The sequence below is a fragment of the Rhincodon typus genome, chromosome 30 (assembly GCF_021869965.1).
Source record: "Rhincodon typus isolate 14 chromosome 30, sRhiTyp1.1, whole genome shotgun sequence".
In the NCBI taxonomy this organism is placed as follows: Eukaryota; Metazoa; Chordata; class Chondrichthyes; order Orectolobiformes; family Rhincodontidae; genus Rhincodon; species Rhincodon typus.
In genome coordinates, this window is record NC_063361.1 from 12,982,462 (window position 1) to 13,010,270 (window position 27,809).

The 27,809-nt window shown below is 37.7% G+C and overlaps 1 protein-coding gene and 1 long non-coding RNA gene across 3 annotated transcripts in view; one reads left to right on the top strand and one right to left on the bottom strand.

Moving 5' to 3' along the window:
- The window catches only part of LOC125486568, a 20,590-nt gene extending 13,031 nt beyond the window's left edge, over positions 1 to 7,559 (top strand). Inside the window, exons 2-3 of the long non-coding RNA XR_007265208.1 lie at positions 5,780 to 6,907; positions 7,163 to 7,559. This is a non-coding gene — a long non-coding RNA (uncharacterized LOC125486568). The remainder of the gene's footprint in view (positions 1 to 5,779; positions 6,908 to 7,162) is intronic.
- On the bottom strand, positions 6,596 to 27,809 carry LOC109926898 (phosphoethanolamine/phosphocholine phosphatase-like). Of its 2 annotated transcripts, none has more exons than XM_020526761.2 (2): positions 27,334 to 27,809; positions 6,596 to 7,367 (listed from the first exon to the last, which is right to left on the bottom strand). In XM_020526761.2, exon 2 carries the CDS (start codon positions 7,325 to 7,327, stop codon positions 6,596 to 6,598), a length of 732 nt encoding a protein of 243 aa, XP_020382350.1. In that variant the 5' UTR covers positions 7,328 to 7,367; positions 27,334 to 27,809. The 2 variants fall into 2 exon arrangements, 1 of the variants encoding a protein (XP_020382350.1); XR_007265207.1 differs by lacking the exon at positions 6,596 to 7,367 and adding an exon at positions 26,148 to 26,922.

The following is a 27,809-nucleotide window of genomic DNA, read 5'->3' on the forward strand; positions in this document are numbered from 1 at the left end:
AAGTAGTGATTGTAACAAGGTCAGTCAGGTGGACCTCATAGAATACGAATTCCTTAATTGGGGCTGTTAATCTGGTCCAATCAAGGAGCCCTGGCTGAAGATATAAAGAGGAGTGTCAGAGGTTCTCCTCACACTGAGAGCTGGCTCTTAGGGAGCTAATATCAGTTTCAAGGATTATCCACGTGTAAATAGAGGGTAATTGGTGATGGGATACTGGCTTCTATGACTTATTTATTTCAGTTTCAATCCAACCAAAACTTGAAAGCTGAGTGTTTTCTCAAATTATATTGAAATGAAAATCTTAAAGCATGTCTGAGGTCCCCTTGTGAGTGTCTGGCACTGAAGAAGCCATAGTTTAATGAAACTACTGTTGAGGATAAGAAAGATTACACCATGTAGTATGGAAGAGGGAGAGAGAAGGCCAAGAGGAAGAAAATAAGGGCATAAGAAAAAAGCAATAGAAATGCTTCACATAAAACAGATCAGAATTGAGTCCCATTTCTTTCAATAGTTTTATTGACATCTGTTAGACACAGATCATAACTAACATAATACCAAAACATCAAATCATTTGAGAATTCAGTAGAACTTTTTTTCTCTTTTGCATTAGAATTCATTTATAATTTATGAACGAGTTCTTTAGTCACTTTACACATTGAGAATATCTCGACATCAGCATCTCAGTTTACTAAATTATTCTATAATTTCTATTGGTTTCCTATTATAATTTTAGCAATGTCTGTTGCATTAATCTAAGCAAATAGTCACCAAAAAAGTTACATACAGTGGCAGAATTAATTACTGCTCAAACTGTAGAATAATTTAATTCCAGCCATATTCTAAACTTTATTACAGCTTATGGTTAAAGTGCCTCTGCAGCATCCCAGTGCTTCCTATTTAAAATTTAGAACGTTTTGTATCAGACATTTAAGAATAAAATACGTAATTTCTTTAGCAATTCAAAAGCACAATATCAAAAACGTTTTGCACTGCAATATTTCATTTTTCCAAATACCACAATTTAAAAAAAAAGCTCTTCTAAAGGGATGTGTCAGTGGGAGGTGGTTCCTGGTCACCAGTCACCCTCCGCTTCTTTGCCCAAATTGTCATCACCACATTTGATTCTTTTTGACAGTGAAAATCAGCAAAGTCCAGTCGTGTCCTCTTCTGGCACTTATGATAAATGCACTTCACCCACAGATCACTGGATATTATCATTTACCTCTTCACCATTTGTAAATCTTGCAGTATGCAAGATAAAGATAAGAATCACACGTATACAGATGAAAATGTTTTCCTTAATTTACAGACTTGCTGAAAAAGCTGTGCATTGACTAAAATTCCGTAAGGAAATCAATTTGAAGTTAAATCAACTGTAGTTTAGTTTAAAATTTTCCATTCTTAATTCAAATTATATTCACAATAAGTTCTATCAGAGCTTAAATGATCAAGTTTCAAAGCCAACAACACAAATTAAAATTGTAATTTTATATAATCTAGTTATTTCACTTGCAACATAAGTGAACTTTGCTGATATTATGGAAACAAGCCAAACCACAAAAAAAATGCCAAAAAGTAGTATCAGGGAAATCCGTATCTAACTTTTGAAATTCAGAGTGCCTAGAACCACACATTTCAGATCGATTATATATAAAATCTACTTTATATTTAGTTTTTAAAGCAAGCTAAAAGGTTAAGATTATAAAAAATACAAGCAACTATTCATTTTTACTGTGCCCAGCTAAGGGTTGCACAGTTAAAAGTGTATTCCTGTCTTTAATTTTGCAATAATAAAATACCTACAAGGCAAACATCTATTTTTATTTTAATTTTCCAAATGGTATTAATAGCCATTGAAAAGTTCCAATACTGTGACCGTCAAACCCTGTTTTCAAATGCATACTATTAAACCAGGTGCCTTGATGTTTTGTTCCGACAATGTTAGATTGTTGTGCAAAGAGAAAATGTTATAACCTTTCATACCATCATAGGAGCTATGTGCTAAATCATCATTCACAGCTGCATAATCTATATCACTGAAGTGAAAATGATTCTAGAATAAAACAAAGTTGCATTTTGGTTTGATTGCACTGCCTCTGCTGAGATTCACTGAATAGGAGTTGAAATTGGCTCAATTTCCTGGAAACAAAATGCATGTTTTGGCATAACCACCACTTCAATTTGTTTTCTTACCAGAACAAGATGGACCCAAGCCCCCTCAAACTAGTAGACAGTGCATTGACAAGCAAAACAAATTTTCCTCCAAGAAATAAAAAAAACACATTTCTGCAAATACATTGCATGTTGTTTGTTGGCTATCTTGCCCTTTCAGTGCATTCTAAGATTCAGAGAAGCCAGGAAGTGGAAGCAAGTGTCATTTAGGCAGTGTGAGGGAAGTACTCCATTATCTATACTGGCCTTCAAATGTAATCAGGTGTTAGCTCTCTGTCATAATCAAATAGGGAATCTTTAATAAATTTGTACCTGCACTTCATCTCAGGGATTTTTAAAACAAGGGTTTCAGCTATTCATTGGTCTCAGAGTCATATAGCATGGAAACAGACCCTTTGATCCAACCAGTCCATGTTGACCATAACTAGTCCCACCTGCCTGCGCTTGGCCTATATCCCCCCCAAACATTTCTTATTCATGTACTTATCTAAATGTTTTTTAAATATTGTAAGCGTAGCTGCACCTGCCACTTCCTCTGGAAGTTCATTCCACATGAACCACTCTCTACGTGAAAAGTTGCCCCTCTTGTTTTTTAAGGCTTTCTCCTATCACCTTAAAAATATGCCCTTTCGTCTTGAAATCCTCCACCCAAGGGAAAAGACACCTGCCATTCATCTTATCTATACTCATGATTTTATTCATCTCTATAAAAGTCACCCCCCAACCTCCTATGCTCTCGTGAAAAAAGTCCCAGCCTATCCAGCATCTTCTTACAACTCAAACCTTCCATACTCTGCAACATCCTGATAAATCTCCTCTGAACCCTCTCTAGCTTAATAATATCCATCCTACAACAGGGCGACCAGAACTGTACACAGTACTCCAGAAGAAGTCTCACCAATGTCCTGCACAACCTCAACATAATGTCCCAACTTCTATACCCAAAGGTCTGAGCAATGAAGACAGGTTTGCTAAATGCCTTCTTAACCACCACATCTATATGTGACACAAACTTTAAAGAATTATATACCTGAACCCCTAGGTCCTTCTGTTCTTCAACACTACCCAAGGCCCTACTTTTAATTGTATAAGTCCTGCCCTCATTTGCTTTATGAAAATGCAGTACCTCGCATTTATCCAAATTAAACTCCATCTTCTAAGTCTCCTAAGGAAACTCAGACATAGATCATAAGAGATCCTATTTAACTACAACTTGTAATCATAGCATGACACCAAGTGTGTTAAAATATAGTCATCTGATTGGGAGGTTTACATATATAGCAAAAAATACAAAACTGTTGGACTACAAATTGTGAATTCCCAAGTGAGGGAATATAATAATCGCCTCTTGTGCATTCTGCTCTCCTCCCCTACCCCATCATTGGTAGTTAAGCCTTCAGCCCACTACATCCGACTCTACAGGGACAATTTAGTGCAGTACTCTTTTGCATTTTAGCATTTAGTGGGCTTGTTTTTCTTCTTGATGTGCCCAAAGACAAGAATAGTGGATAACATAATAATGTCAGCAGCTGTGTCATACTTTAGCACTCATTTCCTTGAGGTATCTCTGGAACAAATCAAGAAGTTCGGTAGGGTAGGAGGGTAACAAAATAAAATTCTGCAACAGGAACAAAATTCTCATATTCTTTTCTCCATCATTGTCAGAGGTAAAACTTGTATTGGCACAGTTTGCTCCCTTGAGTCACAGAAGTAATTCCTTGAATTAAAAATCCTAATACTTAAACTTGTTTATCACTATGGTCAATAAATAAACCTGACAAATCAACAATAAAACAATTTAATCAAGAAATAAATATGTCATGTAACTCGAACCAAATTATCTCTGCTGCTTCCTGAGATGTAGGGGAATGACACGCTCTAGTTTTACATTCAGGACCATTATCCCAGAGCAGGTTCTAATTGCACTGGGGCCACTTCCACATTACTCTCAAATGACTGTGCAGGCCTTCCCCAGAAAAGTAAACCTTCAAAACACAAAGATCACAGCTTCAGGCGCTGTTTTGGTTAGTATGACAAAACTAAATAAATCATTTCACTTACAATGTGTTTCTCTGAAGCTCAGTCCTGTGAGCTGATGGATATTTGAAAAGATGATACAAGATATATCCATGTTTCTAAAAGGTGTTAAACTATGTCAGAACAAAGCATAGACCCTAAAAAAATTAAGACACGAGGGATCTGAATTATGTTAACTTTGCTCGAATTGAAGTTCATTGTGCTTGGCTAGACTTGGATGCATCTGCCTCTCAGAAATGAAAGGTCTCAAATATAGGTTTCCATACCAACATTGTTTGCCCACAACGGTCAGATTACCATTGTAACTATGTATGGTTTTATTTAAAATAGGCATATCTGTGGAGGGGTTTCCTTTATTAATTTCTCAAATGTTATCAATTTATCTCTCTCCCCTCTTCGGAATGCGGAAAAGAAAATTGGACAGAGGGTTAAAAAGCTCGACCAGTGCACTACTGTCCAACTTACAGTGATAAATTTTGCACCTCAGTAACTAATGAGTAACATAGGGTATCAGATGAATAATAGCAGTATAATGTATTTCAAGATATTAAGACCCACTGCCAAAGAAGGCTGAAACATAATTGCGACTACTTCAAACTAACAATGTTATTCTTGTTGCATTCACACATTTTCACCCTGCAGTGTACCTCTTGTGTCTGACAATGTAGTGCTCTGCATATCTGGAGAAATAGCCATTTTAATTAACTTAAACTATATCAATTCCTGTAGGATATGTATTTAAGTACTATAATTTACAGCTGCAGTTAAAGAGAAAAACTATTTTAATATCTGAACTTTGACCAATGGTTTTATTTTGTAAATTAGTAGGAGACATCAGTAAAATTCGAGACATTTTCATACGTCGAGTTCAAATCTAGCGTAAACGATATAGACAATGTGCTGACACCAGAGTAGTAGCAGCACAGTTCAGTTCATGTTCTTTAAATAATTTATTAGTAATATCTCCTTTCCAATGCAATTTGCAGGTGTTATGTTCTCTGATTTTAGCATTTTTCATAAAGGTTTTGCAGAATTTCTCAGTTAATTTCTTTTGAAGCCGCAGAATTATCTAATTGTTTCTTTTCCATATGACACATCGGTAAGCTTTCAGCAGTACAAATGATAAAAAATTGAAAATTTTCTTATACTGTCTATTTATTTCTGTTGTAATACAATTGAATGTCATACATGTCATTATCAAGTCTAGTACTTATTTAGATTAACATTTAACAAAACTAGATTTGAAGCAGCCAAATGTTTTTTTGTGACTGGTAAACTGTTTTCAGCAGGGCACAGAACTAGGTCCTTTTAATTCTCTACATAACAATGACTTAGACTTAAATGTAGGGGGCATGTAGGAAAAGGTCGAGCCCTTGTGAGGAATGCAAGCCACAACGGCCAGACGCTTATGGACTGTGGTGTTGAACTTTTAACTGTGTTTCTTTGTTTTTCTACTTTTTAGTAAGAAGAACTGTAATATTTAACATTTTGATTTTATTGTCACGTGTACTCAAGAACAAAAGTAGGAGTACAGTGAAAAGTGTGTAATGTTTTTCTGCTTTGTACCCAGGATTCTGCATCTAGGTACCGTAGTACCTAAGAAGACACCATAAATGGCGAGTTGTAAACTTTCTATGAGTACATGTGACAATAAACCTAATTCGAACCTCTTGTAGCATCTAAAAAGTACTTGGACATGCACCTGAAATCCTGTAAACTGCCAGGCTATGGACTGAAAGCTGGAAAATAGGGTGAGGCTGAACAGGTCTTTTATGCTGACACAGATATGATGGACTGAATGGCATCCTCTGTCTCAAAACATTTTGCAAAAGATCCCATTCAAACAAGGAATCCAATACTCCACACTCTGGAAAGGTTATACTAATTACCAAACACTGATATAGGATGGCTATATTAATCTATGGTGAATAGGTGCGTACAGATTAAAGCTGAATACATATACGTGCTCTAGATTGTGTTGTTTTTTTTAAGTAGCTCAAATTACTAAAAAAAAGTTCCTTCAGGTTTGAAAGTCCCATGACATATCCTTAACACAATACCACCATGTCCTGATACAATCTCCCTCCACAATTAATTAGAAAAACAGCTCCCAGTAATCTACATATAACAAGAACAGGTACATTAGTTTCAAAGGCAATCCACATTTAGTGTTGGTCACAAAAGTTATTGTACACAATGTAATTAGCAATATTGGGTGTGGAAAATAAATGTTAGGGCCTAAGCTAGAATTACAGTTAAATTATTTCAGTAAGCATTAAAATCATGCACTTTTACTATCGGATTTACTCTGTTTCTTCTCAAAAAGCATTTGTTACTAGAAAATTGAAATTCTTCTTGAAGATCTTTTGGGAAACTGTGAGTGGCACTATTTCCCTGTGCAATCTTGAAGGAAAAGCAATATATCTTCTGCAGACTCCCATGGAACCACTTCAGCTTGAAATGCAGCGGGTTCTGTCATTTTGATCTCAGAGACCAACCGATGCAAAGGATAGTTCTTCCTTGGAAAGACAACATCTGTTGCCGTCAAGACTACAGAAGGGCAGAAGTCATTGTTGCCATCACCAACATAGAAGATCTTCTCATATTCAACTTCCTCGTCAGTGCGTTCTACCAAGTGATCGTGCAAGATCTGTCTTTTGCACATGTTGATGGGGCACTGCTGACACATGTGGGAATGGTAAGGATTTATCACAATCGTATTTTCGTTGTCACGGCATGCAGGATTTGTGTATATTTTCTGGAATACATTGCTTAGGTCATTTGCTTGAAGAATGCTATTGATAAAAAAGGTGTTGGCATCAGAGATAATAATGCATTCAAATAAATCTGAAGACTCTCTCAGAAACTGAAATAGGGTTAACATCTCTTTAGTTAGTGGGGTTTCAGCTAGAATCTTTCTCATGCTTTCTTCCTTGACACCCTTTTCACACAGGTACTGGAGGATCTTGCTCGTATACTCAGTCCAATGTCCATCCTCAGGAGGTTGCAGCAATTCTTCTGGAAGATTTTGGTCAGGATTACATTTCAGGATGACATGATCAGAGTTGTGTTGAATGATGGTTTCATCAAAATCAAATACAATCAGAAACTTTTTCATTATTATGGTGTAGAGTTACCAGATAACAGGTAAAATGCTCCTGCAAAACAGATAAAAAAGACTGCATTAAATACGTTAAGAGAATGTCAAAAGACTATTATCATGTGTTGTGTCAGTGGTGCTGGGTCATGGTACCCATTTACTGACCTTGATTATGAAACAAATGCAAGAAACAATGAAGACCTTGAATTTAGGCAGTGCCATTTTCCTACTATGGAAGTTCCAATGTTGTTTGCAGGCAATAAATTTATGTTTAAGTACGCCTTAGTATTGTTTATTGCCAACAAACGTAGGGAGCTAATTTGCACAAGCAATAGGTCAATCTGTTTGGTCTTGTTGGTTGATAGGTAAATATTTTTCTGGTAAATATCCTTGCTCTTCAAATTATGTCAAGGAATCATTCACATGCATCTGAGTAAAGAGAAAAGACCTAGGGGTAATAGCCCAATCAATAAAACGGTTGATTCTGATACTATCAAACTGCATCCACATATCACATTATTTTCAGCAATTTTTAACTGGTCTGGCACATTGAAACAATGGTACATTGTTCTGCCAACATATCATCATCCAGTCCTCTTGTAACTGTTTGTGGCAAGTGAGCAGTATCAACATTTTAGTACAAGGGACATAGCAGAGGCAAAAATTAACAAAGGAAACATATTTTTGTGACAAATCTTTCTTGATTGCCTTTCTGAAATGACTGCACATAGGCTGGTATCCGATCACAAAGTCACCCTTATTTACTTGTGCACAATACATGGGCTCTAACCAGCCAGCTCAAAGCCAGTCCCTGGAATGAAGAGACTCTCTGAATTTCCTGTTTATATCTATTAGCCAGAGCTCCCTGATTGCCAGGTTACACCCTCAATCAAGGATCTCATAGGCCGTCATTCTAAACATTACACTTTCCCACCCAATCTGTGATTTTAAAAAATGACCATTTGCCTTAAAAATTTTTCAAGTTCTGAAATTTAATCTAGTTCAAAACACAGTAACTATTACAAATTTAAAAATGCAGAGGGTAGAAAAATAAAACAACAATGACCTTTATATATTTTTTACATATATAAATTATATAGCCCATGTCACTTCACAGGAGCATTATAAAGGTATGACATTAAGCCATGTGAACTATTAGGTCAGATAATCAAAAGTTTGGTCAAGCAGGAAGATTTTAAGTAGTCTTGTGTCACAATCAGAAATCCAGGATCCTTTAAGGCTTAAATAGATATTTTCTGAATCAACCAGTTCAAAGATGTTGCCTCTGGAGCAGGTGAAATTTGAACCCAGGTCTCCTGGTTCAGAGGTAGGAACACTACCACTGTACCATTGACAGCAGGTAACAGTCATTACACTTTTGTATTTAAGAACAGAGTTTTTCCCTCAGTGGGTATTAGTTCCTGCACAGGGAAAGGTGGAAGCTAATATTTGCACTACACTCTATATTTTCAATAAAACCTTTGTAAATCTCTGGAAGTCCTTTGCTGCCTCTGCCTAATTAGACATACAATGATTTTGATTTCATCTGATATCAGTTTATGAAGGAGGAAGTGAGGTAAAGAGGTGAATAAGTGTAGGAAGGGAACTCCAGAGTTTAGGACAGAGACAGAGGCAGCCACTAATGGTGCAGAAATTAAAAACAGAAATGCTCAAGAGGCCAGGATTATAGGATCCAAGGTGTCTTTAATGACTGGGTGCTTGTGGCACATTGGTAATATCCCTACCTTTGAACCAGGAGGCCCAGGTTCAAGTCCCACTTATTCCAGAGGTGTGTCACCACATCTGTGTACAAGTTGATGAAAATACCTGCCTTGAAGAATTCTTGGACAGAGGGCTTTAGAGATAAGAAAGAGTGAGGCTTTGGAGAGATTTGAAACAAGAATGAGAATTTTAAAGTCAAGGCATTGCTTAACCACAAGCTAAATAATGTAGGTTAACACATGTGGTATGTATAACAGATGAATTGTACTTGGTATGAATTAAGAAACAAGCAGCATTATTTTGGATAAGCTCACATTTATGAATTGTAGCATGTTGGAGACTAGCCAGGAGTGTACTGAAATAGTCATCAATGAGTGTTTTGTTTTAGCAGCAGATGAGCTGAGGCAGGGTCTAAAGTTGAGCAATGTTATGGAAGTGGAAGCATGCAGTCTTAATGCTGATATTTGTAGTTAAACATGACTCGAAGGTTGTCAAACAGCTGCCGGGGAGAGGGATGAAACCAACAATTGGAAATGGAGTATGGAGTGGATATTGAAAACAATAGCTATATTACCCAATAATCCAGAAAGCTATAATAAGGTTTACATTTAATTATTTTTGTTTTTTCTTATTGACAGTGGGAGCAAATTCTAATTGTGGCTCTTGCAATTTGCAATTTAATCTACAATCACATTTAACAACACAAAAATTTATTTTTAGTTCCTTAAAGTGAGGTTACTGAGTGCTTGCCAAATAGACACTTATTAAACATAATTTTTGTAGTAAACACTACTTGGTCTGCCTTAATAAAACAGCACCAGGTTTTCATTCTTAAATACAAGGAATATTTTTAAGATGTAACAAAAATTAAAATTACCATCTAAAATTCTAATTATATTAATTCATGGAAGATGTCAATGTTTGTGTCATGCTAATGATGTGGAGTGTAAATCTAAGCTACAAATTCACTTTGAAAAACTAGCATGATTCTGAGTGTGCCCAGATCATTGGCTATATCCAAAACAGAAATGATGCCCCCAGTCTGTGCATCAGCAACAAGTGGCTCCGGGCTAGCATGTAGATCCTCAACATTTCAGTTTGATTTCCAGTCTTTTCCAGTTGGATTGCATTAACATGAAAAAAGTCTAAAAAAAAATCAAATTTAGAGGAGTTAGAGCCATGTTCTATCGTGAATATAAAATACTAATCTCTGTGCTGTACCCTACAGTTTCAACTGTTTGTTCGGACAAAAAAAAATCACGCTCTAAATAAAATTGGAGTGGTGTTGCTATATAACAATTCTACATAATTCCTTGGATTCATGAATAGGCTTTATGGCTGCATTTGTTTATAATATAGCTGAGACAACAAATTGCTGTTCTTGTTTTATTATGAGTTTTTTTTCAAAAAAGTAAAAAGAACCATGATTGGTTAAATTGTCTCAATTCTATGCACATTAAGCTACTTTATTTTATAGGTGATTTACTGACAATATTTTGTAAAAGACGTCAAAACACAACAGTTCATAGTTATTTTCTTCTCCATTACAGCATAAATTCAATACAATTTTTTTTCGGTCATGTCCGTAAGTTATGCATTCTTCCAGGGACATTTGTCAATTGACCCAGCATTTTATTTAGAAGTGCCATATTTTTGTCTTGCAGCTCCAAATAGTTATTATTTTGGGAAATTCTTTTTAAAAGAAAGCTGTCCAGGTAAACAAAAATGATATGATCAATAACCTAGCCTTTAGCTGAAACAAATTGGTTACAATTCCTTCTTATTGCCACGACCTTCAATATGTAATTACAGTTCTATAAATCATAAGGAAACCAGTTATTTGAAAGCTCTGTCTTTCAATTAAGTAATTGGGAAGAATGTTGGTTTGATCTGATGAGGCCAGTGCAGAATTGCAGAATTGTCACAATTTTATTTTCATTTGTTTGCACTTCAGTTTTATCCCCTTTATCTGGGAAGAAACCAAAGGAAACAGTCTCTAACACTTTAATAAAAAAGTATAATTTTAAGCTCTTCCCTTTACTTTAGGCCTGTATTTATTTACCCCTGTTAACATCCTTGCTGTTGCCATAGTTCACTGATTGTAAGTTATTCAACGGGAGTGGAAAGTGTTTTGCAATAATTGGCTTAGCACCTAATTTGATAGATGCGGATCTAAAGAAGATTCCTTTGGTAACTTTGAGCAATATCATGGGAGATCAAGTCATTCTAAGTTATGGTTGGGACTATGTTACTATATAGGATTAATGTAAAATGGGTACTATTTTCCAGCTGCATTTTTCATCTAGGATTGTAGTATGTTCTCAAGTCAATCTGTATCTTACCAAGAAAGAAAAGCATTTTTACAAAATGCATATGTCTTAGGAAGGTCTCAAAGTGTTTCAGGTGAGTTAATCTTTTTAAAGTGCAGTTATTATTACATAATTAAACATGCAAGTCAGCTTGTGCACAAGGCTAAATCTTTCTGCTGGGGTGTGCTGCTTCCCTCACTGAAATTGGAGTTACTGAATTTTAAGTGCAAAGTATCATCAGCGTAAAACAAATTTGTTATCTTTTGCAGTATTTTGTTAAAAAAAAACTTAGTGCCAAAAGCTGATTCAAACCACAAAACTAGCCCCATTCTCCGAGTGAATTAATCACCATTACAACCCCCCTAATTCTATTCACTCATGGATCCTCAAGGGGCTTCTTAAAATTAATTTTATACAGACAGGCACTAATAGACAAGTTTTAAATTTGTAAATGTATAATTTTAAGAAAATGACTATTTTGAACCAACATATTTAGTAAATGGTCCTATAGAATTATTTTAAACTAATTTTCTGTTATTTAAAATCAGGTTACTCACGCGACTGGGTCCCCACGTTATTTAGCTTTGTTTTTGTGGCCCATTGTATTAATAAATGTGCACTGGGCTATCATTTAAATATATCAATATTTTTTAATTCAATTACAAAAAAACCTTTCTAAATCACTACCTAATTGCATTGGTCAAGGCAGATTTTGTGTTTGAGGACATGAAAAGTAAGTTTGAGTGAAGCTTTAGAAAAATGAAGAAAATTTGCATCTGGATTATTGATGGCGCCCCAAGGGAGGAATTTTCGGCTCAAGCATTTTATTTATAGGTATATATATAGAGAAAAGTTGACATTTTGTAAATAGGTGAGATAGAACCAGTCCTGTGCTTTAAGTAAAGGTTATTCTAATCTTCCTGGTGACCAATAACTTCTAAAAAAATTACAAAACTTTCAGTTAATAATTGGAAAGATGCCACATTTGAGGATTTTTATGTAACAAAAATCTAAAACACTATTGACTAAATAATATTTATGTAGGCAATTTATACAGTAAACCAATAAAACACAACATTCCTCTTTCTTTTAGCACAACCTTAAATACACTTCACAGATATATCTTCTGCTATCCTTTATCAAGATATTCAGTCCTCCTGAAACCAGCCCAAGGTAATTTTTAAGCATAAAATGGTTTACCTCTTCTTTTTCTTTCTCTGCCTGGGAACTTTTAATCTTAAAACTGTCTTTCACAGTGAGGTTCCTGACCATACGCCCCCTCAAAATGCTTCCTCTAGTACCTGGCTTGTACATCTTAATCCCCATTTATTCAGTCTTTTAAATATCAGTGTGTGCTCCCATTCACATTTCTGAATGACAGCATCTTACTTCAAAAAGCAGTTCTCCCTTTTTTAAAATTCTGACAGACTCCTGTTTTCTGAGAGATTCAGGAGTATTGTAGACTATTCCCCTCTTAAGGCCCATCTCCAAGGCAACATGAAACACATGGGCCTTATATCCAAATAGAAATATTGATTAGCTATCATTGAGAGTCCAATTCTCTTTGCTTGAAACTAAATGGACAGTGTAAGGCATAACTGCTTGCAACCTGACATTTGTAACAATTTTCTGTGACCTTGAGGACTCTTATTCTATCCACAGTTAGCACAGAGGTTGCACTCCAAATGTAAACACCTTGTACCTATTTCCTAGTAAAACAAATTCAGCTACCTTCAATTTCGAACAATCAAATCATCCAGGCTTAGTCTCAGCCAGATTTCAGAACAGGTCACTTCCCTTCATTTTACTTCAAGTTAAAGACACAATCTCAAGACATATTATAAACCTCATAGTTGTAAAATGATGCACAACTTCCAAATACCATCTGCTGAAACATGATCATAAATAGACTACAGTAAAACATATGATATTGTGATATCCAGAAGCAGATTTTTGTTTTAAAATGGAGGGCATTCCAATTTATGGCAAATGCCAAGAATCCAGCTTTGTTGACTGCCATCTACAGCTATTGTATTGTAGGTAAGGTTTCGCCCTAGGATCAAACCTATGTTTAATACTGTAAGGGAGGAGGAGAAACATCAAAACTAGTTCAAACTAAGGAAAGTAAGGTACCACCTACTCCTTCTCCTTAAGAATATATTGACAGCACAGGTCATGTCAGGACCCCTTTGAAGACACTTGCTTCAGAAGAGCATTACAGTCATCCCTGCTGAAAGGCCTGAAGCCACAGTTATTTGTCCTCATTGCTGTCTCTGGGATTACGAAGGTCATCACTATCCTCAACCTCTACAACACAGGGTCATCTCAGGCAGTCATGGATCATTAGCCAAAGATCAGTATGGGCATGTATTCATTAGATCACTGATGTTCTCCATAAACAAAGAGAATGAGACAAGCGGACATCAATTGAGACAGGAAAAGATGACAGAATACAATGGAAAGTTGCAAATTAAGACAGCCACATATTGACTGACATATCTTCACCCACTAAATCAGCAGATACAGACTTATGAAGAACAAAAGACCTTTGTTTGAATTTGAGCTGTGCTTCGTGGTGTACTCTAGTGATTGGTGCACTTGTTGATTTAGCCAAGTTAGTTAGTTAATTATTGTTGAATTTTACTGTAATAATAAGGTAGCAAGTGTACCAAATATCAAATTGATCAAGAGATTATTATAAAAAGTAAGGGAGTTCTTCTTTATGCTCACCTTTTTGATAGTTTCTCTCCCATGTCTTCTCCTTCTCATCTCCCACCATGCCACATTTCATTAATTCCTCTTCAGTACCTTACCTTCCAAATCCTTTCCAGCCCAACAGTATTCTCTCCCTGCCTTCCTACTTTCCTGCTGCTAGCTCTCACTGGCTACAGCTTTCTCTTGTACCAGTCTTGGACTTCTCAGAATAGCCCATCAACCTACTGCTTCCTAATGTAGCTACGACACAAAAAATCAGGCTGAACTCGATCGTTTAGGGCTTTAGCATTCATATGATCTTAAGTTGAAATTCAAAACCATATTATCCCCACCACAATAATGGCCATCCACTTCTATCTCAATAATATCACCCACCTCTGACACTACCACAACCTACCTGTGTGGAAACTCTTATCCATGCCTTTTGTAACCTTGTGATATGACCATGACAATAATTCCTGGTGGGCATATTACCTCCACTCTTCATAAATTTCAGCTCCTCCAAAACTCTGCTTTCTATGACTTTGTCTGCAGTAGATCCCACTCACCCTTCACTATTAATCTGATTTGTCCTCAAGTTTGTCAAGCAGGAAGATCGAGAATGATAGTGAGGCTGATACAGCTCCACGGTCAACCCAGTGTCTAACATCACCTGGTGTGGCTCAGCCTTTGCCACATTTGTTGAAGAGAAACACAGTGGACTGATAGCATCTATGGTTCATTGCCCTCTGTTTTCTCTGGGCCTTTTTTTCAACCAGCTGAACTTTTCACTTCTGCTCACCTCTTCCAAAGCCATTCAAAACAGCCAGCCTGCAGAGGTCATGCCCATCAGCAACTGTCTCCCTAACATCAGTATCCCATCTTCATTATCTCACTTGCATTTGTATCCTTGTAATGCCCACTAAATTCCCTGGTTTAAATTGGGACACAGCAGACCTCCTAACAGAATTTAAAATGTTTCAATTTGGTATAGATCCATGGTGTCTAAATTCACTTGTGTCCAGTACTGAAAATAAACCAACTATTAAGATTTGCCTACCAATCAGCAATGAAAGTCTCCAAACTTCTAATAGATCAGGATTAACAGCTGAAGAGTTAAGACACCCCAGAAGATATGGACCACATTAGAAGATCAATTCAGAATCAGATTAGACTTCCACATTAATTGACTAAAACTCATGTCATTTAGACAGAAGACTACTGAATCCATTGTCCACTTTAGTGAGCAGATGCAAGAAAAGTCATGATGTGATCTTTTGGATGGCGAGCTAGCAAGCAAAATTGGCAAATTGGTGATCGCATCCATTCCAATGGATGCATTTCAGAAAGATTTGCCAGTAAAACTGAATCATTATAATATCAAAGAGCTAGTAAAGGAAGAACACAAATGTGAAGCAATCCTCACAGGACAAAGCTTACAAGTCACTAAGTACAAACCCAATGCTTGACACAATCACTGGAACTCTCAAACGCAGCAACATGTGGAAGTTGTGGACTTTTGTATGTACCATGGAAGTGCCCAGCTTTTAATCAATTTTGCAAGATACGTGGCAGAAAAGACATTGGCAGAGGCAGTACACTTGAGAAAAGGCTGATGCAGCTACAAAAAGCCATGTACCAACCCAAACAGACCATGCGCGAGGACTATCTTCAATATACAGTAAAGACCATCTGGCGTCTCACCAGATATACATACATGAAGTGATCAACAAACTAGAATCTGAAAACACACGAGGTGACAAAGAGTGGTGTGTACATGTATCACACTGTCAATCTTATGGAAGATATCAATGTCATCACACCATCTGAACTGTTGGCAAAAATTCAAATTAACTGTTCTCAGAAAACTAATGACTTTTTATTATTAACTTAAATTGATATAGGCACAAGTTCCCATATATTACAACTGCGAATTCTAAACAACATATATTTTCAGACATGAAAAGCCATGACAATATCTATAAAGGGTAAAACTTACAGCATGTAAGGGTTCATTAGTTCCATGTATAGGATCATTCATACTGGAATGTACAGTCAAACCACCCAAATGTCACAGGTGTTCTACATTGTAGAGACTGCTGGATCAACAATTGCAGTAAACCAACATGTGTGACCTCTGACTAGTAATAGGCCATGGAATCAGTAAGACATCAGAGACAGAAACTGCAGCACACCATTCAGGAAACTCGTGCTAATCTAAATGAGAAAGAAGAACTAACATTTCACTTCCTCTTGAATTAGTGGAGCAAAAATCTCAACTCTGATTTGAAGAGAGAAATGAAAGTTCAAGAGGAATGGTCTGAACTAACACAGGATTAATCCAAACTTGAGAACACCATCTTGATGATCAGATCTTTGGGAGACACCTCTGCTCAACTCACAAAAATGAACAAAGCAAGGCAAGAGAAATAAAGCAAGCAGGTGGAACTACAAGTTTTGAATCATCAATCCAATGAAAATATTGCCAGTTTACAGAAAGAAACCTGTAGGTAAGTTAGCTCAGGCTCAGCAGGAACATTGACTGAAATATTGGCTTGACAGCAAAGAAAAAAAAATCATTGGGGAAAACAACAAACCTACAATGGTAAAGATGCATTGCCCAAACAACAAGCTGAAAATCACTCATGAGACAGTCTTTTCATAAATAAATATCAGCAACAATACTTTAGTGGGAACACTCCAGCAAGATATAGACGAAACTAATTGACGACTGACGTAGCAGGTAGGAGAGTTCCAGGCTTCAAAGAAAACAAAAAGTAAGGAAAGTTAAGAGGCTGTATAGTTTTTAGAGCAGGTTACAAATGAGAAAAAATGTATTGGACCAAACAGAAGACCAAAACTTGAATGGAATTCAAACTATTCATGGTAAAACCAGAAGCTTCAAAATATGCTAGAAACTCTTAACAAATAAACCATTAACTGTCAAGATATGAACCATTCAAAACAGCATGAGAAACAAGGTAAATAAGTGGCTAATCTAGAGCAAAGCTTGGCAATAAACACATTCTGGAAGAGCAACTATAATCCATTTTAAAAAATCATGACAACACAAACAGCAGTGACAGATAATAACACTGATGACAGCGGAAGTCCACAACACTTCCAGGCGATATCATCCCAAATCTGGATGCATCAGTGTGGCGATTCGGACCAGGTGGACCTCATTGACTGTGAGGTTCTTGATTGGCCCAGGTCAACAACCCCAATGAGGTCCCAATCACTACATTAGCAAAGTATTTATCCAAAGGCTCACTTGTTATTATAAACAGCTCTTTTGAAAAGAGGGCTGGGGTTAATATTGTATATGTACATTTTCTTAAAGGTAATTCATCTTCAAGGATTCCATGTGCTGGGTATGTGTACAAGATTGAAAATCTGCCTGCTTGGGTTTGCAAGCTACAGACACTGGAATCAGTTGGATTGCTGTAAAGTCTTATAACTTATAATTTGTTTTACTGTTTGAAATAAATTAATACACAGAGTTGATCAATTCCTAATGAGCAATTGACCATCATAATTAATGTGACAACTACTATTAGCAACAAGACATACATCTAGAGCTGCAATAAATTTCACCTTCTCCTTGGTCATTGGTGCAGCATCTAATGGACCAGGCCAACCCCTTCAAAATATATTAAGAAGATGGTCTAGACCCTAACCTTTTCTTATTTTAAGGGGAAGGTGTTGTGTTCCAGATGCAATTTGACTGATCTAGGCAAAACCCACTTTATTCATACACTATATTTAAAATACAAGAAAAAAAAGAAAAGAATTGGCTTAGCTGTAACTCTATTGAAATGTTTAACCAAATAATAGATACAGTAACTGTTACTAATTAACCATACTAACAGAGTGGCATCCCATAAACAGCCCCTTGACAAAGGCAAATTCAGAAAAACAGATTGTCTCACATGCAACTCCGGCAGCAAGAAGAGAACACCCAGAACTGAGAGAGGAAGAAAGAGCTTCTACATCTTCAAGAAGCCAGCAGCAACTGCTACTGAGAAACCAAAAAAACTAAAAATCCTGGTTCTGTGAGAGCCTGACCACACCCATTCAGGCTGCTTCTATTGTTCCAAGTTATTAAAAAAAAACCTCGGCCTCACAAACTGTTTAGTCTAGTGACTGCACAGACTGCTCGGTACTTCTGTCTTAAAACCTATCTTCAAAAAGAAACAGAACAAAATACACCTCTTAAAGCCATAGGATTGTCACAAGTAACCTGATAATTACAACCACCGCTGTTCTTTCATGGATTTTAAAAATTGGTGACCCAGTTTTGAAGTGTTAGCCCAACACTGGTCTTTCTTAATGTATTTGTGTTCTGTTTCAAAAAGGAGTGACGCTGCTTGCTAGAAAATGCTGTTTCCATGGAAAATGACAGCACACGTGACTGAAAGAAGGCTTAGAACCACACAAGAAGAGAAAAGCCTTTTACAGCTGAAAGATGAATTGGTGGTTTAAAAAGAAAATATATTCTTTTAATTATCACAAAATAACTTACTCCTCCTGTGAAAGTAAGAGGGTTACTTGTTCTTTAGCCGGTAAGAAGGTAAATGTGGTAGAGGAGCAGAGAGATCTGAGATACCTAAGCATAAATTGTTAAAAGAAATAACAACGTTGATATGGCTATAAGAATGGCCAAAGTACTGATGTTTATTTCCAGAAGAATAAAATTCAAAAGCGGAAAAGTACTGTTAATAACTTTGTTTAGACCCCCTGTGGAGTTTTATACAGAGTTCTGGTATCTATTACTGCAGAAAGGATATTGAAGAACTTGAGAAAATATTTAAAAGATTTACAAGAATGTTAGTAGAATTTGGAGGACACAATTATCAGAGATGGTTAAGAGGTTGGAGATCATTCCTCTGGGGAAATGAATACTTACTGATGGAGAACTGAGGCAGCACTTTAAATTTATGGAGTTCAAGAGGATAGATTTAGAAAAACTGATTCTACTTGTGTGTGAGTCTAGAATGATGCAATGTAAATATATAATCGCAGCGAACAGATTAAAGAAATAATTTAGGAGTTAATCTTTAAGAGTGGAAAGAATGGAGTGGTTGAAAGAAATAGCAATTAAAGAACAGCTTGATGCATCTGTCAAGGGGAAAGTAATTAAGAGATGTGGGAGCAGGGCAGGAAGAGGCAATAATGGCACAACATGCTTTAAGTGGAGTATGAAAGGTAAAGTCATCATAGTCCCATCAGACCATAGGGCTCCTCTCTCATTGGAGAGAGATGACTGGGGATGGCTTGACCCGAGAGTCACCCTGAGGGGAGATGTTGAGAAGGAGATTCCTTCATGGTAACCTCAGCAAGTGAGGGAATTGAACCCATGCTGTTGACATCACTTTGCATCACAAACCTATGTACTAATGACTCAACACAACAATAAGCAATGAAAATGTTGTTCTGGAAGATTTTCAATTGTAAAAACAATCAAGAACTGAAGATACATATCAAGATTATTCCTTTGTCGGGAGCTTCCAGCACCATATCTATTTTCCTCAGTCACTGATGCATCATGAACAAGAGACTTCGATTGCATTAAAACCAATCTGCCAGGTCTGAATTTGTTTCGTATTGCTGTTAAACAAAATTCAGCAACTGTGGCTCAAAATAACTGACTTGAGTTGGATTAGTATAATAACTTGCTTTTTTGGATTCTAAACACTAAATCGAGCTAGTACTAATATTATACAATGCATTGCTTGAAAGAATAAGCAAGCTTAACATACCAGAACTGGGTCATTTACTGAGTACTAAAAGCCCTTTATTAAAGAACTCAAAGAAAGTAGCTTAAGTGTCATGTAATCAGCTGAGTTGGCATTGAAATTACAACCTGATGGCATTTCTATGCTCTTCATGTGAAATGGAAATATGTGCCACAGGGAATTTATGATGACTTTGATCAAGGCAACATATCAAACGGATGTTCCCCTTTCTCAGTGGCAGCTTGGGGCAAATATTGATGTGATTGAATGTATGGGAGTGAGCAGAGAAGGTGGGGGTTGAAGCATAAGAAATTTTCCATCATTCTGATATGGCAGAGCCAATCTTTACATTCAACTGCAATGCATTGGGTTGTGGATGACGAGCTCCCTTGGAAGAGAAACCTTGTCAGTTTCAACATGGTTAACTGGTCAATTACAATGATGTTAACATAGCTTTTGCTATTTAATTTTAACAATTTCATTGGGTCAAACTTTACAGTGAAAGCAAGGCGATAACACAACTGTAATCAGGAATGCTTCAGACATGGCATGATATAAGAGTTGGGTGGCAGGGTGGCTCATTGGTTAGTACTACTGCCTCATAGCACCAAGGACCCAGGTTTGATTCCACCCTCAGGTGACTGTCTGCATGGGTTTCCTCTGGGTTTTCCTGTTTCCTCCCACAGTCCAAAGATGTGCAGGTTAGGTGGACTGGCCATGCTAAATTGTCCATAGTATTCAGGGATGTGCAGGCTAGGTGGGTTAGCCATGGGATATGCAGGGTTACAGGGATCGGGGAGGGGAGGTGGTAGAGGGAGGCATGGGTGGGACACTCTTCGGAGGGTTTGTGTAGACTCAATGGGCTGAATTGCCTGCTTCCACACTGTAGGGATTTTATGATTTCTATAGTAACCATCATCCTCCCATAGAATGCTTGAAGGTCCTGTGGGAGCTGAATGGCATAATTTAGAACTGTTGAGGTAAGAATGTTTCAAGTGATCATGTGTCAATTATTACTCACGTCAGATCAACATGAGTGAGTGCTTTGTTCCCTGTGACCACCTGACATTTAATCCTGTGATCAGATAGCAAGGAGGCCCCCAGCTCCCCATCTCCAACTGACAAGCACACTGAAACTTTACTGATTGTCTGAGCTCCAACCTCTGTAGCTATTCTTTCAGACTTGGCTGGATGGCTACCTCTTTGCCTCTCCCTTGTGTTCTCTGCTTTTTTTTGAGCAAGCGCAGTAATCTTGCTGTAGCAATAATGTGAATTGTTACAAAAAAAAACAAAAAAAATTTAGAAGGAATTGACTGGTGATTTTTTGTTTATTTTCAGAGGTGCCATCCATCACAGATCATCAATTTTAATTCTATGGTGAAACCTTCTTACAAAAGATATTAACAGTGCTTTTATACCATCACTTTTTATCAATGATCATCCAAAATATCATTGGTTTAACCAACTAAAGATGCATAATGTGCCTGTATTTCTCATTCTTTATAGGTAAGAGATATAGCATAGCCTTCACAGACTATTTGGGATCTATAACCATGTGGAAGAACAACAATTCATTGGATAACCTGGAAGTGTTTTAACCTTTTTAATGCTCGGTGAGGACAATCATCCAAATACTAAAAATCATCTGACTGAGAAGTAGACTTCAGTGCAAGTCACTGCTACTTAGGTCTGCCGTTGGTCCATCACATAGTAGTCTCAAAACAATCTGCAGCACAACAGTATTCTGAAACAATTGCCTGCGGCCAGAAGAAAAACTCTCTTCAGGTCAAAGTCAATGTTAACCAACTTCTACATTTCATAACCTACCTTTTTGTTAAAGCTGCCTGTCAATTAATCTATTTATCAATTCATCTCGGACTTTAAAGCACAAAATAAAATAATGACATAAAATGAATGAACACTGGCTTAGTCCATCAATGTTTAAAAGAGGAAGGAACCAACATTTGACGTGCAAAATTTTCTTCAATACCAACACTGACTTTTTTGTATGTTTGAATGGATTACAAAAAATTTCAAACTGATAATTTTCCAATTCTTGTGGCTTTATTCCTCTTCAAAAGTATTCATACCACAAACAGCACCCCTGTTATGGCTCATCACAGAAAATGTTTTGAGTCATATATTAATGTTTGGGGAAAGTACTAATGTCCACATAATCCGCCATTCAGCAGGTCTGGCAGCGTCTGTGGAGCGAAATCAGAGTTAACGTTTCAGGTCCAGTGACCTTTCTTCAGAAGTGGAGTTCAGACTGCTGAGTTTTTCCAGCAATTTCTGATTTTGTTTCTGTCAAACCTCAAGTTCAGCATTGAAAGTTCCATTTCCAGAATAGGTTGCAAAATCATCAACATAGGATCTTATGGTGCAAGAGTCGGTTCTGCCCATAATAATTGTGCCAGCTCTTTGAGGGCTGTTCATTGAAATTAATATGCCTATTGTTTCCCTTTCTATTTAAAGTATACATAAACTTTTTTTGAACACCACTATTAAATCTGTTTATTCAATCCTTTTCAGGTAGTGCATTCCAGAACATAACAACTTATAGAATAAACACTTTCTTTTTGCTTCATTTTCCTCCAGATCCTTTCGCCAATTAGCTTCAATCTGCATTCTCAAGTCACTGATATAACTGTCAGTGGAAACATCTTCTCCTTTCCTACACCCACAAAGCCATGTTGCAGGATAATGGCTCTTTCAATCAAATTATTTCTTACAGTATGCCAGACAAACTTCTGAATGGACGAAATGCCATCAATTTTGGTCCTGTTTCTGTTCTTGTTTCTGATTTTCACAGTTCTTTAGTATTTTTTGAGTTTTAATGGTTTGTGAGACAGTTAATGCTGTATTGATAGGTTGTTGTCATGTGTTACGTTGGTAAATGCCCAGTCAGATTACCCTCAAATGGCAAGATATCTCAAACGTTTGAGAAACAAGTGAAGATGATTGTTTGTGCTGCTACTATGCAGTAGCAATGCAAGTGGTATTCATCAATAACTGTATGCTGTTGTCCAGTCAAAATGGTGTTCTGCCTATCACATAAATGAACAACATGGGATACAAACTTCACTGCCAGTCTGATGCCAATGTGCCAACCAATGTGCACTTGCAAAACTTAAAATGTGGTGGCCAATATCACATTATGCATTTTGATAACATTTGCTACATAATCCTGACTGTGTTAAGTATTATGCTGACAATCTAATTAAGATAATCAGTCAGGCTCACACTGTGGCACACTTGCTTATACTGGAAGCTACATATATTATACAGGGCCCTGTTCTTTGGAGACAGAAAGAATGTGTACAAACTGAACATGTTTCAACAAAATAACTGGCAGTCATTCACTGGTCCACTTCTCAGGGCAATGTCATGACTATTCAAGAGTCAACTTGGCTGGTTTATATTTAAAGAAAGCTTGGTAGTTAACTGTCAGTCAACATACAGTGAGAACAGAAAGATTTTTAAAGGGGCCTGAGGGGCAACTTTTTCACACAGAGGATAGCTTGTATGTGGAATGAACTCTCAGCAGAAGTGGGTACAGTTATAATATTTAAAAGACATTGGGAAACGTACATGGACAGGAAAGGTTTAGAGGGATATGGGCCAAACATAGGCAAGTGAGACTATTTGGGAAATTTGGTCAGCATAGAAGAGCTGGTCTGAAGCGTTTGTTTCAGTGCTGTATGACTCTGTAACTGTTGGATTCTCTATGTTAACACCTTTATTAATCAGAATACACTTGCTAAACAATCAGCATTCTCTTCTCACACTGGATAAAATGCTTTTTAACCTTTACAATGGTGTTTCTTGCAAATTGTTCAGATGGGTGCAAGACAAAAAGCTTTGATCAACATCTTTTTTTCAGCAGTGCTGAATACTTCATCTATTATGCCATATGTGGACATTTAAGCTTTTTTTAAAACCAAAAATTCCATGGGCTCTTCCCTTTCTATGGAAGAAAGGTATGCACTGCAATTCTAATTGACATTTAGAGTCATAGAGTTAGAGAGATATACAGCACAGAAACAGATCCTTTGATCCAACTTGTCCATGCCGACCAGATATCCTAAATAAATCTAGTCCCATTTGCCAACATTTGGCCCATTTCTTTAAGGGGCCCTACTCTCTCCCTATTTACCATTTTCTCCTTAGTGTCTTTATAGAATCCCTTTGGATTTTCTTTAACCCTATTTGCCAAAGCTATTTCATGTCCCCTTTTTGTCCTCCTGATTTCCCTCTTAAATATACTCCTACTATACTCTAAGGATTCAGTCGATCCTTGCTGTCTATACCTGACATATGCTTCCTTCTTATTTTTGATCAAAACCTCAATTTCTCTAGTCTTGCACCATTCCCTACACCTACCTATCTTGCCCTTCAGCTTAACAGGAACATACTATTTCTCTACTCTCACTATCTCATTTTTGAATGTTTCCCATTTTCCAGCCGTCCCTTTACCTGCGAAAATCCACTCCCGATCAACTTTTGAAAGTTCTTGCCTAATACTATCAAAATTGGCCTTCCTCCAATTTAGAACTTTAACTTTTAGGTCTGGTCTATCCTTTTCAAGCACTATTTTAAAACTGATAGAATTATGGTCACTGGCCCCAAAGTGCTCCCCCAGTGACTCATCAGTCACGTGCTCTGCCTTATTTCCCCAACAGTATGTCAAGTTTTGCACCTTCTCTAGTAGGAATATCCACATACTGAATCACAAAATTTTCTTGTGCACACTTAACAAATTCCTCTCCATCCAAGCCCTTGACACTATGGCAGTCCCAGTCTATGTTTGGAAAATTAAGACTCCCTACCATAACTACCCTATTCTCAGAGATAACTGAGACCTCCTTAAACATTTGTTTCTCAATTTCCAACTGACTATTGGGGGATCTATAGTACAATCCCAATAAGGTGATCATCCCTTTCTTATTTCTCAGTTCCACTCAAATAACTTCCCTGGATGTATTCCAAGGAATATCCTCCTTAAGCAGTAATGTTATACTTAATCAAAAAACGCCACACCCCCTCCTCTCTTGGCCCGCCCCCACTTTTCTATCCTTCCTATAGAATCTATACCCTGGAACATTAAGCTGCCAGTCCTGTCCATCCCTGATCCAAGTCTCTGTGACTGCTATAATATCCCAGTCCCATGTTCCTAACCGTGCCCTCAGTTCTTTTGCCTTCCCTATTAGGCCTCTTGCATCAAAATAAATGCAGTCTAATTTATCAGTTCTACCTCGTTCTCTGCTTTGTTCCTGCTTGCCCTGTCTGTTTAACTTATTCCTTTTCCCAACTGTATCAGTCTCAGACTGCTCTCTTTCCCCACCATCTCCCTGAGTCCACCACCCCCTTACTAGTTTAAATCCTCCAGAGTAGCACTAGCAAATCACCTCTCCAGTACATTAGTCCCCTTCCATTTCATGTCTATCCTTCTTATACAGGTCACTTCTACTCCAGAAGACATTCCAATGATCCAAAAAATGTGAATCCTTCTCCCCTGCACCAGCTCCTCAGCCACGCGTTCATCTGCTCTGTTCTCCTATTCCTACCCTCACTAGCTTGTGGCACTGGGAGTAATCCAGATAATACCATCCTTGAGGACTTCCTTTTTAAATTCCTGTTTACCTTCCTACATTCTCTCCTCAGAATCTTGTCCTTGTCTCTTCCTGTGTCGACATTTAGTGAACTGCTCGAAATTATACAGTAACATATCCACCTAGAGCACAGCTCCCTATGTTATTGGAAATAAATTGCTAGAGATTAGAGAAATATACACAAGTTGGACTGTTCCAGTCAATCCACCCTTCATAAACAAAATTGCTGAGTCAGTGGCGTATTACCAAACCTTGGAGTGATTGACCTTGCGAACAATTTCTTAGCAATGTTGTTATCAGCTTTATTGAGAAGATGCAGTTACTTACCATTTCAGATAAGGGAACTTCATGGCAATAATCCGCGGGGGCGAACATTATTGGCAAATTAAGCATTTCTCCTATTTTGAACTCCTTAGTAATAGCTGTTATTCTACATGCTTTATTCAAATAAAAGGATATAAAAATCTTCAGAAGTGAACTGGCTGTTTGAAGCTCAATCTCATCAGCCAGATGCATGTTTGACCACCAAACTTGAACGGTATTGCTGTGTAGTAACATGTTAGTTCCATGTTTAATTATTTAACTGGAGAAAACTGAGAGAGAATTTAGCTTTTCATCAATCCCTGTCTGCCATTCTGTATATCTGAGGAAGTTCAGCTAAAAGCAGTCACAATAATGAATGTTGCAGAGTGCCATAAAAACCACAGCAAATAAGATGTCATGAAGAAATTAGAACTTTAAGATTGTGAAAAGATAATCATAGATTGAGTTAAATTCATTTGTTTTAATTCGATTGCACATCAGTAATAAAAGGAATACAGAACACTGGCTATTTAACATCTGTAGAAAGAATCACCAGTGTTGCTAAATTTTCCATCACTTCATTTAGTGACACCCGCTGGCCAGCCTTTGTGCAGCGCCTACTCAGATGCACATCTCAATAGTGTTGTATCCTGAATGATGTGACATGGATTTTTGAAGAATTATCCTACAGCTGTCTTGAGTAAGGTGGGGGTTTAGTGTGAAAGGGTGCTGGGATTGGAGAATGATTGACAGCTACAACGCAAAGATTGCACGGTGGTTCAGTGGTTAGAACTGCTGTCTCACAGCTCCAAGGACCTGGGTTCGATACTACCCTCGAGCGACTGTCTGTGTGGAGTTTGCACATTCTCCCGTGGGTTTCGTCTGGGTGCTCGGGTTTCCTCTCGCAGTCCAGAGATGTACAGGTTAGGTGGATTAGCCAGGATTTTAGGGGAGGTGGGTCTGGGTGGAATGCCCTTCGAAGGGTTGGTGTGGACTATATAGGCCGAATAGTCTGTTTCGATACTGTAGGGATTCTGTGACTGACTCCACTCAGCATCGAATCAACAGCCTAATTCTAGCGTTGGAACACCCTTGCAACGCGGATTCGAGGGAAGGCTTTTTTTGAAGAATATTTGAAAACCAGGAACTGGCTTTTTGCCGCGCGGGGAACATCTGCGCAGTCTGCCCTTCAAAATTCGCTGTTGACATTGCAGTTCTCTTCAAGCTTGTCATTTCTTTGTGATAAACAGTAAGGCACAATTAGACTGATGGAAGCGAGCCAGAAACATTCGCTAATTCACTAAAATAATCCACTAACTTATGTCATTTGTTAAAAAAAAGCTTTAGATGAATGGGGAGATTTAAACGGTATCATCGCGGAATCATTGTAATTGTCACGTCAATTCAGGAATTCTGTTCACCCTGAAGACAGAAACTTTAAACATCTTCCCACACCCACTGTTCTGGGAACTGACCTTCTAGAATCAAATCAGCCAAGGATTTATTCCTAGATCTACAAATACCTTTATCAGCCGAGCAAAACCAAACAGCTAAAATTCGGGTGAAAATCCTTTTTAATTTTTAAAAACCATTGACAAATCTCCACTTTCTCCCGGTCTCCCCCGGAGCAGGTATAATTTACTTACCCGTATTCAAAACGGGCGTCTGTGTGAGACGGCGGCGACCGAAAGAGGGAGAAGGAGAGAGAAAGAACAGACACACACACACACACACATATACTGGCAATGGAAGGTTCCTCCGACCAATCCTCTTGTACAGAGCGCCTGTTAAAATGTGACAGTGATGTTTCCAGGAAGCGGAGTTTCTTGCAAACTGAGATAGCCAGTTTCAAGAGGAGGGGTTTCCTTTGTGACGCTCGCACGAACATAACCAGTAGAGACAACAAGGTGCAGGGCTGGATGAACACAGCAGGCCAAGCAGCATCATAGGAGCAGAGAGGCTGACGTTTCGGATCCCGGCGACTTAGAGACAAGCGACGAGGGTCAAGGAAGGTGGAGCTAAGGCGTGCGGGCTTCCTTTGATCTCAGGAACAATCAATCGGGAAGTGCTGGCTTATTACTGACAATCCTCCCGTTTGACTCGTCACTTAACACAGAGCCGC

Bases quoted from the DNA above. Each gene is read 5' to 3' on its own strand.
- LOC109926898 (XM_020526761.2), bottom strand. From the start codon at position 7,327: ATGAAAAAGTTTCTGATTGTATTTGATTTTGATGAAACCATCATTCAA.